The sequence below is a fragment of the Hemitrygon akajei genome, chromosome 23 (genome assembly GCF_048418815.1).
Source record: "Hemitrygon akajei chromosome 23, sHemAka1.3, whole genome shotgun sequence".
Lineage (NCBI taxonomy): Eukaryota > Metazoa > Chordata > Chondrichthyes > Myliobatiformes > Dasyatidae > Hemitrygon > Hemitrygon akajei.
In genome coordinates, this window is record NC_133146.1 from 52,965,230 (window position 1) to 52,976,709 (window position 11,480).

Below are 11,480 nucleotides of genomic sequence, written 5' to 3' on the forward strand. Positions count from 1 at the left end.
AAATTATTTGGAGAAACATCTAATTCACTAAACTAAGGGAGCTTCTGTACAGTTTGGGTTTGATTTCAGCCAAATTAAATGAGTTAAAATTTTCTTTCTGAATTTTATAATGTTCAAAATTCAGTTGGTTTTGAGCAATCAGTACATCATACAAATATGCAGACCTGCAATACCTTTGCAGAATGAGTTGAGTGACAACTGTGAAAGTAACATTACGGGTTCTGCTTTGAACAAGGTTGCTTTTCATTTGGGTAGGGGATTCTTCTAAAGATTTCATTTGAATTGACAGAAAATATATATTTTGAGCAATTTTCAAGATTCAAGATTCATTTATATTTTCCTATTTTATAGCATTCCAAAGCACATAAAATTTCTGATACCTATGACTTGAACAAGGAGGTAAAAATGAAAAAATATCTAGTGCTTTTCCAGCGTGTATGACAAATAAACTCTTCTTCAGCTTCAAGGCAGGTAAGGTATCGATTATAACTGACGTTTTGATGGCAAACTCTGCCATCTTCTTCAGGAATTATGCCTGAGCATATCTAGTCGAGTGGTATTTAGGGTGGGGATACAGGTGTATAAATACCATCCGACTAGACATGCCCAGGCATCATCCCTGAAGAACGTGACAGAGTTTGTCTTCGAAACATCGGTTATAATCGATAGCTGTACCTAGCTGGGAGCCCCAGAAAAGTTTAAGGGGATAAAAATGTTTCCAATATCTGCAACAGTTTCCTGAATGGTCCTGTCATCGATCTGTTCACTTCTCCTAAGCATGGCATTTAATTCCTGCCATACATCACATTTGTTATCAGTCTCAATCCTTACCCAGCTCCACTCTAGTTATACCAACTACAACCCTTTGAGATGTCACATCAAAGGAAAATGTGCAACCTAATGTTAATTTTGTTAGAGTTGCAGGGAGAGGAAGGATAGGGATTATCTCAGAAGATATTTCAATCTTCTGTGTATATCTTAAAAAAAGTAATAATAGCAGATTAATTGGAGAAATGGTTGTAAGTTAATTAAAATTAGGCATAATAGTCTATCTATTATACCTGATTATAGCAATACCAATGTTAATCTAATAATTTTGGAAATCTTTTATTCATAACTTCTCAGGTGATAAAGACAAGGTGTAACTTTTCTCCCTGTACAGGACATTGTAAAATTATTCGGCCCCCAACCTTTTGTTCAGATAAATAAGTATTACAACTAGGAATTTTGATCAATTAAACTGAGAATTTTTATTTGTGTACCACAAGCTCCTTTTTTTACACAGTAGAGCCCAAAAAACAGGGAAAATTGTAAAACATGAGAAATAAAAAATTTGAAAACTGTAATGTCTGCAGTTAAAAAGTATTCATCCTGTTTTGCTCAGTACTTAGCTGAACCACCTCTCACAGCTATTACAGCGAGTAGTGTTTTTGGATAAGTCTCTATTAGCTTTGTACAATGCGAAGAAGCAAGATTTGCCCATTCCTCCTTGCAAAATTGCTCAAATTGTGCCAGGTTAGTTGGGGAGTAGGGATGGACAGCAATCATGAGGTCTTGCAAGAGATGTTCAAAAGGGTTAAGGTGAAGACTCTGACTAGATACTCAAGGACATCAATTTTCTTCATTTGAAGCCATTCCATGGTTGTTCTGGGGGTATGCTTTGGATCGCTGTCCTGCTGATGTTTTGGACCAGAGCCCGCATTCCAGGTCTTGATCCAGTCTGCGGACTATGGACTCCGGGTCTTGTAGCCATCCCTCCTTTCGCCCTTGAGCCCAATTAGTCACACCTGTGGATCATCGTGGCTTGTTGGGGCTCAAGGAGGTGCACCTGATGCCCATCGGCTGGCGGTGTATATAGGGGGCTCTGGGACTGAGAGGAGTTGGCGGGTCGTCCTGCCTATCCTGCTTACCCTGGTCACCCTGGACCTAGTTCCCTTCCTATCCCTCGCCTGTCGGGCAAGCCTGGCCGGATTACCGTTGCCCGGCGGGGGACTCTGCCCCTTTCCATTCCTCACTGCCGATACGTTGTGCCCTGTGACCCGCTCAGGCCCCCATGTTCCAGCCTGGGAGGTCCGGGCCCTGCCTAGGAGTTATGCGGCCCGCCCAGAGGTCTCTGCCCCTACCTATCTCTTGTTGTCGACGGGTTGTGCCCCACTACCTACCCAGGTGTCCTGTGACCTGCTCAGGCCCCCGTGTTCCTGCCTGGGAGGTCTGAGCCCTGCCCAGGAGTTATGTGGCCCACCCAGTAAACTCCTAGACCCTGCCTGAACTCCAAGATCCTGCCTTGCCTGAACTCCGGGATCCTGCCTTACCTGAATTCTAGGACTCTCCGGGAACCACAGAATCACCTTGAATGTCACGTCCCTCACGCACACCACAGTCACCACATCTTGCCTATCGTTTAGTTGTTCCCGTCCTGCCCCTAGTACTTCAGTGCCTGCATCCTGCACTTGGGTCCAGCCTCCTGTCCCCTTATGACAGCTGAAAGACAAACTTCCTCCCAAGTTTAAGCTTTCTGGCAGACGCTAACAAGTTTTTATCCATGATCTCTCTGTATTTAGCAGGATTGATCTTCCCATCAATCCTGACCGGATTTCCAGTCCCTGCTGCTGAAAGGTATCTCAATAGCATGATGCTGGCTCCACCATAACTTACAATAGGGATGGTGTTACCTGGCTTATGCACAGTATTAGATTTACACCACACGTAGTGCTTAGTGTTGAGGCCAAAAAATTACACTTCATGTGGCCACAGGACCTTCTCCCACATCTTTATAGTATTTTCTAAGTAACACTTTGCAAAGTCATTTTTAGCCAAGGCTTCTTCCTTGCCACTCATCCATGAATATCATTTTTGTGCAAGACCTTAGAGATTGTTGAGCCATGAACTTGTTATCCAGTTGCAGCCATGGACTTCTGCAGCTCACTCAGAGTGACGGTCGGTGTCACAGTAGCCTCTCTTACAAGTGCCATTCTTTTGCAGCGACTAAGTTAGAGGGTTGGCCTGACTATGTGGCTGTGGTGTCATATTTTTTCCACTTTTTCACAGTGAACTTCACTGAGCTCCAAGGTATGTTCGGTGCCTTTGAGGTGGCTTTGTATCCTTCCTGAGATTTGTGCTTCTGTATTATTATTAACCTGATTTGTCTTGAATGCTCTTTTGTCTTCATTTTGGTTTGGTCTGTTGAAAATCTACCATACTGTTGGATTTTACAGAGAGAGGAGATATTTATTCTTATGCATTTATTGAAAACAGGTAATCCCCCAATTTTCTACATCAGCAAATTGGGTTAGTTATTAAGGTAATATACAGTATTACACCTGAGGAAAGTTAACATAGTAATTACAAAGAGGATAAATGCTTTCTCAGCCTAACAATTTTAGTTTTTAATTTTTATTAAATTCTTGGTAGCTTTTGGAATTTTTTTCTTTTGATTTGGCAATATTTTGTAGATTAGCTCAAAATTCATTTTATAAAATACAAAATATGAATTTTGAAGTGACAGTAACAATCACACATTCAAGTATTCAAAAAAGGGAATGTAAATATAGGAAGCCTCAGATCCTTAGACTACCTATTAGGAGTGCAGTTTCAGGAAACTTCATCAGTTTTCCTGAAGCACACACTCCTATCATAGAAATGTTGAAATTGCAGGTTGGCATCAATTGTTTTTAAGAGGGTCAGTGGAGAGTCAGGAATTGCTGACAGCTCTTAAAGAAGTTATAGAAATCTTTACATTTATTTCATGCCTAATAGTGTCACCAAGGTCTCCCAAAGTACTTCTGTTGTGTATTACTATTATATAGGCAGATACAGCAACCATTCCATACTCAAAATACAGAACATAGAATAGTACAGCATTGTACAGGTCCTTTGGCTGACCTAACCTCCTCTGAGATAAATCTAACTAACCCTTCCCTCCCACTTCCCTACTGCCCAGTACGCCACTGGCGTTTAGGGCAGCAATGAAGGTTCTCCATCTCAGGCGGTGTTCAGGGCTTCCTTTATTGTTTCGGTAGCTTCTTCTCAGTTTTCACTGCTGTTGGCTATGCAAGTTCTGGCTGGCATCTCAGGAATACCATCGTACTCAGAAGAATTCTTCATTGCTGTTTCTGTAACAGTTTTGTTTTACCAGTCAGGGTTGTTAACCCTGAGCTGAACCTTCGAACCAGGAGGATCGATGGACCACTCTTAGTCTGGCCTCTACCCTTTGACCTGTTTGGCATGGGTGACTGTACAGAGAGCCAATGCATAAAACTTGAACTCCTGCTAACATAGCTCACTGTGTCATTGAGCCACGCAGGCCTCCAAACTACAACAGGGTTCCGGACTCCTTAGAGAGCACTACAGCATGTAAACAGGTCCTTTAGCCCACTAGTGTTCTGGTGTTCTGCCCCTCCCACATAGCCCATCATATTTCTTTCATCCATGTGCCTTTCTGTGAGTCTCTTAAATGCCCTTAATGTATCTGCCTCCACCACTATGGCCCGTGACAGGGCATTCCACACTCCTACCAGTCTCAGCATTTAAAAACTTACTCTGACACCCTGCCCCATAATTTCCACCAATCACTTTGAAATTATACTCCTTGTATCAGGTGTTTGAACCATAAGACCATTAGTATTAGAAGCAGAATTAGACCATTCAACCCAGCAAATCTGCTCCTCCAATCTGTCGTGGCTGACTTATTATCTCCCTCAACCCCATTCTCCTGCCTTCTCGCCATAATCTTTGACACCCTTTCTAATCAAGAACCTATCACCCCTGCTTTAAATATACACGATCACTTGGCCTCCACAGCCATCTGCAGCAATGAATTCCACAGATTCACCATCCTCTGGCTAAAGAAATTCCTCCTCTTTTCTAAAGTGATGAGCTTGTATTCTGAGACTGTGCTATTTAGTCCTAGACACCCCTGCTATAGGAAACCTCCTCTCCACATCCACTCTATCTAGGCCTTTCAATATTCAATAGGTTTCAATGAGATTTCACCCGCCCCCATTCTTCTAAACTCCAGCGAGTATAGGCCTAGAGTGATCAAATACTCTTCAAAGGTTTACTCTTTCATTCCCAAGATCATTCTTGTGAACCTTTTCTGGACCTTCTCCAATCAGCATATCCTTTCTTAGATAAGTGGCCTAAAACTACCCACTGTATTACAAGTGTGGTTTGACCAGTACCTTATAAAGCCTCAGCATTATATTCTTGCTTTTATATTCTACTCCTCTCGAAATCAATGCTAGCATTGCATTTGCCTTCCTTATTACTGACTCAACTTGCAAGTTAACCTTTAGGGAATCCTGCACTAGGACTCCCAAGTTCGTTTGTACCACTGATTTCTGAATTTGGTCCCCATTTAGAAAATAGTCCACACCTTTATTTTCTCTTCCAAAGTACTTAAACACACACCTTCCTACACTGTATTTCATTTGTCACTTCTTTGCCCGTTCTCCTAATCTGTCCAAGTCCTTAAACATACTTCCTGCTTCCTCAACGCTACCTACCCATCCACCTGTTTTTGTATCGTTTGCAAACTCGGCCACAAAGCCATCAATTCAGTCATCCAGATCACTGACAAATAAAAGAAGCGATCCCTACACCAACCCCTGTGGAACACCAATAGTCACCAGCAGCCAATCAGAAAAGACTCCCTTTATTCCCACTCTTCGCCTCCGACCAGTAAACCAATCATCCAATCATGGAAAAAAGTCTCTGTCTGTCCACTCTATCTAGGCCTCTTATCATTTGATAAGACAGACTCTCTAGTCCACGAGCATTCTGGTAAATCTCTTCTGCATCCTCTCTGAAGCTTAAACATTTTTCCTACAATTATGCAACACAATACTCCAAGTATGGTCTAAGCAGAGGCTTACAGAGCTGCACCATTACTTCATGGCTTTTGAAATTAATCCCCTGACTAATGAAGACCAACACACCATACGCCTTGTTAACCTCCCTATCAATATGTGCGGTAACTTTGAGGGATCTATGGACATGGATCACAAGATCTAGCCCTCTGTTCCTCCACACTGATAAAAATCCTGTCATTAACACTGCACTGTCTTCAGCAAGTTCAATTTTCCAAAGTGTAATGCTTCACACTTTTACTGCTTGAACTCCATTTGTCACTTTTTCCCAGCTCTGCATCCTGTCAATGTCTCCTTGTAATCTATGACAATCTTCTACACTGTCTACATCAACAACCTTCATGTCATCTCACTAACCTATTCTTTCACTTCCTCTTCCAGGTCATTTATAAAAATCACAAAGAGCACTGGTCTCAAAACAGATACCTGCAGAACATGTTTGGCAAGTCATTATCCACACAACCAAGTTTCCTTGGATCCCATGGGTCCTGATTTTTTGAATGAGCCTACCATGGGGAAGCTTGTCAAACACCTTACTGGAATCCATACACTCCACATCCACTGCTCTACCTTCATCAATTTGATTTGTCACTTCTTCAGGGTATTCAATCAGACTAAGGTACGACCTTGTTGGGGTCATCTATTGCATCCGGTGCTCCCGGTGCGGCCTCCTCTACATTGGTGAGACCTGACGCAGATTGGGAGACCACTCCGTCGAGCACCTCCACTCCATCTGCCACAACAGACAGGATCTCCCGATTGCCACCCACTTCAACTCTGCTTCACATTCCCATATGGATATGTCCATACATGGCCTCCTCTACTGCCATGATGAGGCCAAACTCCGGTTGGAGGAGCAACACCTCATATACCGTCTGGGTAGTCTCCAACCCCTTGGTATGAACATCGAATTCTCCAACTTCCTGTAATTCCCTCCCTCTCCCTTCTCCCACCCACTTTCACTCTGCCTCCTCTTCCAGCTGCCTATCACCTCTTTCATGATTCTGCCTTCTTCTACTACCCATAGTGTTTTCCCCTTATATTCTTTCTTCACCTCTCCTGCCTATCCCCTCCCTGCTTCCCCTCCCCCACCCCTTGATCTTTCCTCTGATTGGCTTTTCACCTGGCACCTTCCACCCTTCCCCCACCTTCTTTATAGGGCCTCTGCCCCCTCCTTTTTCAGTCCTGAACATTGACTGCTCATTTCAACGGATGCTGCCCGACCTGCTGAGTTCATCCAGCTTGTTTGTATGTGTTGATTTGACAACAGCATCTGCAGTGTACTTCGTGTTGTCTTTCCCTCACAAAGCCATGCTGACTATCCCTAATCAGACTGTGCTTCTCTAAATGCTCATAAGTCCTGTTTCTACGAATCCTGTCCAATAGTTTGCCCACCACTGACATAAAACTCATTGGTCAAACTCTCAGGATTATCCTAGGATTATTTTTGAGAAATGTCCCACATATAACATGAAAATGATTCACAAATTTATCTCTTTCCGGCTAGCTTCAAATTAGGGAGATTTGATGATTTTTCTCTCCGTGTTAGTCTTTGGATAGTTACAAGGATATTTGAAAAGTAAATTTATTATCTAAGTACATATATGTCACCATATACAAACCTGAGATTCATTTTCTTGAGGGCATACTTAATAAATGTATGGATAATAACCATAACAGAATCAATGAAAGACCACTCAACATGAGCATTCATTCAGAGTGCAGAAGACAACAAAACGTGAAAATACAAAAAGAAAGAAATAATAATAAATATGGAGAATATGAGATGAAGAGTTCTTGAATGTGAGAACAGTTCAGTGATGGGGCAAGTGAATTTATCCCCACTGGTTGAACAGGCTGATGCTTGAGGGGTAATAACTGTTTCTGAACCTGATGGTATGGAGCCTGAGCTCCCGTGCCTCCTTCCTGGTGGCAGCCACAAGAAGAGAGCACATCCTGGGTAGTGGGGAATCCATGATGATGGCTGCTGCTTTCCTGCAACAGTGATTCATGTAGATGTGCTCAGTGGTTTAGAGGGCTTTACCCGTGATAGACTGGGCCATATCCACTACTCTTTGTAGGTTTTTCCGTTCAAGTGCATTGGGTGTTTCCATACCAAGCAGTGATGTAGCCAGTCAATATACTCTCCACAACACATCTATAGAAGCTTATCAACTTCTAGGATTGAAACAAATTGGTTCTGAAGACACAGAAACTAATGCTCAATAATGTCACTTTCTTGTACACCTGCCAGCGTGGTTAATGCCCCCAAGTCAGGGAAAATGTAAATGTTTTACTTCAGTCTTGTCATGACATTGATGATTGATGACTTCCAAGCTGTTAATGCCCACGAAAGTGAATGAACATTTTCCACCATAATCAGCAGTATATTGTCAATATTTGTTGCTACATTGTGTACCGAGCAAATGTTGTTGGCTTCAGTTGTATACTCCTAAAACGACATTCCTAAGATAGATTTACTGCTATATATTCTGTAAGTTTGATTTACTGCTATACAAAGCATATATTTTTTTCTGCGAGGACTTTATCACATTCTTAGAGGTTATCCTGTTGTATAATGCTGTACTCACGTTTATAAGCTTCAAAAAAGGGGAAATTTTCTATTCTGCATTAGAAGCTAACAAAAATTTCCAAGAGTTAATCGAGATACAGGATGCTGTTCAGTCCACTGAATTCCTTCAGCAGTTTGTTTGTTGTTTCACAGAATTTAAGCCTGCTATGTCTCATACATTTCTGATTATTTTACCACTGTGTAAATTGTTACCACAGAGATCAAAATTAATATCACTTTGAAAATTAGCTTGGCAAAACAATTTGATTAATTAGTATAACCCTGGCCATTTCTGATTGCTGCATGTGGTTGGAGCAAGTTGAAAAGTCTTCCAAAATGGTATACATTGAGTACATTGAAAGAAAGATCAGATTTAAAAATACTGCCTCCCAATCCCATTCATGTCAACTTCCTCCCCCCCTCTTCAGCAAGGTACACGTTCGAAAATCACTGCCTAGAAACTGAATCTTCTGAGCCAGAAGTGCCTGAAATAGTTGTTAGACATCTTGCAAGTGTAAATAAAAGCCAAACACTTAGAAGTTCATTCCTGATTGACATTATTGAACAAAATATCAGAGGCTGAGTATTTAGAGTTTTTATTACTGTACTGCCACATTTAATGATATCAACCAGCAGAGTTTCTTGATAATAATGCCTGTTTACTGTCCTCTTTATAAATGTTGCTCATAAGAATGTAACTATTGCCATAAAATATTTAGTCTTACTGTGATTGAGTCCTTTCCACGTCTGTGGGCAAGAATGGTGTCTCTTTTTCACTCCTCTCCACGAAGCACGACATCTCCATATATCTCCCTATACTATGGCAGTTAGCATGGGGCATTGGAATTCAGAGTTAAATTCCAATGTCATCTATAATGAATCTGTACATGGAATTCGTGGGCATTCTCTGGGTGCTCTGGTTTCCTCCCACACTCCAAAGACATACCGGTTAGTAGATTAATTGGGTATTGTAAATTATCCCATGAGGAGGCTAGGATTAAATCAGGGGTTGTTGTTGGCATGGTTCGAAGGGCCAGAAGGGCCTACTCTGCACTGTGTCTCTAAATAAGAAAGTTACATTTGGACATATACATACAATTCCCTGTATTGCAGTGCATTGTAATAATCAGCCTGTGATAACACCAGATCTTTAAATATTGACAAGTACAATTATTTCTCTCAGTAAAAAAATCATTCCTTCATTGAGGATAACTTAAAAATAATAAATGTGTTATATTTTTCACTTTTAAAAAGAACATTATTTTGTTGATGTGCTGCATGATGTATGAAATCTTTTCCTATAAAAAAAGAGGCTCTGTTTTGTTTCCTGGTGACAGTTTGAATAGTTTTGATAACATTTCAAGCAGCCAGTCTACTGGGCTATTCATTTTCCTCATCATCATACCACAAATAAATGATTAAAATTTATTATAATTGCAGTCCCTTAAAAGAACCCTCAAAGCTATGAGATGAGGTTTTGTTGTAATTTGAATTTTAGTGTTCCATTTACTCTGCCTTTTAATGTTCCTTGTAATGAAGTCATTAGTAAAAAACACATCTGGAATTTCTTTGGGGAACATTTAATTTTCTGCTAGTTTGTCAATAACATAACTCATGGCACAAAGGACCCAGCTGCCGGAGGAGCCATGTTGTAGAAATGTCTATTTCTTTCTAGTGCAGTACCAATTGTACCTACAACTGCAGGAAATTCAGCCACACAAAGATAAAGTTTCTCTGGCAAACTCAGCCTGGGAGCTCTTTGACCCAGGGAAATTGATATTTGCTAAGTTTCACATTGAAAACAAGCATCACTTTCACAGCTTGTTGACCTCTGCTTTGGCCCATTGCCCTTTCAGGTGAAAGGGGAGGCTAGAGAAAGGTCTAATGATGTCCATGGTCAATCCCTAGCTGCCCCCTGCCCCCAAGCTGTTGCCTAAACTATATAACTATGAGTCTTTTGCTCTCTCTTCAAGGTGACTGTCAAGATGTACAAGCGAGGGAGTCACGGCTGGTTATGGAGAGCTGTCTGTAGCACAGTGGTTATTCCATACAACTCCCACATCACTTTCAGGGTCTGTGGAGAGGACGCAGATGCCAAGATCCCAGCCAACGACATCGACAGAATCATCCTGAGCATATGAAATTGATTTCAGTATTAAATCGGCCATGGCAGCTGTGCCACATTATTACAATAATCTGCGGCCATTTTTCATTGATTACTTAATTTGTGTTCTTCAAATAATCGAAAAGCAAATCTCATTAGCCATAGGTCAGTGGGCATGAAAAAAGGGAAAATTCATTTTGATACCTAGTAGGCTGAAAAAGTGCTAAGCATTAAGCTGTGTACATCACAGTTTACTGTGTGAACTCCATTTTAAGAGTGTTTAGCCACCCTGATGATTAATAACTAGAAGACAACTTTTCAACTTTTTAGTACTAGTGACGTCATGCAGGTCAGATGCATTGATGCTCATGAGTTATAAGCAGAGTTGCATGTTGGGTATTTAATTATATAATAAAGTTCCATTGACATACCGTTGGTTAAGACATTGAAAGACAATTTCTGTTCTTTTTATTTGCCCTTGTTTTCACTATTGTTCTTTATAAGCAGGAAGAATATGCTGTGTACTAGAAATTATATTTTTTAAGTGTAAATGAATTGTATCCTTTTAAAAATAAAATTGACTTTTTTTTACTGTCAATATGTTCCAAGACAATTCATTTAATTTTTGGAATTTAAGTGAAAATTAATCTTTAGAAATTAAAAAATGAGCTAAGATTAATTTTCTATAGGGTTTCTTCATGTCAGTTCACAGTTACAGTAATAAAAGAACAAGAATAGAAGCCCATTTTTCTAAGGGTATACTGAATGGATAGCAGTGTATTTGGAATGGATTGTCTGTAATAACAGCACCCCTCCCCCCCACACTTCTTTCATCTACTTGCCCAGCTATGAGTTGTCTAGTCTCAGGCAGCACGCACACACAAAATGCTGGAGGAACTCAGCAGGCCAAGCAGCATCTATGGTAAAGAGTAAACAG

General features: G+C 40.9%; 1 protein-coding gene across 1 annotated transcript in view; it reads left to right on the forward strand.

The window, feature by feature from the left end:
- The window catches only part of LOC140715442 (uncharacterized), a 166,391-nt gene extending 155,250 nt beyond the window's left edge, over window positions 1–11,141 (forward strand). The window contains exon 7 of the mRNA XM_073027634.1: window positions 10,413–11,141. Within this exon, the coding sequence (XP_072883735.1) occupies window positions 10,413–10,580 (168 nt within the window). The 3' untranslated portion in view covers window positions 10,581–11,141. The remainder of the gene's footprint in view (window positions 1–10,412) is intronic.
- Window positions 11,142–11,480: the final 339 nt, after the last annotated feature.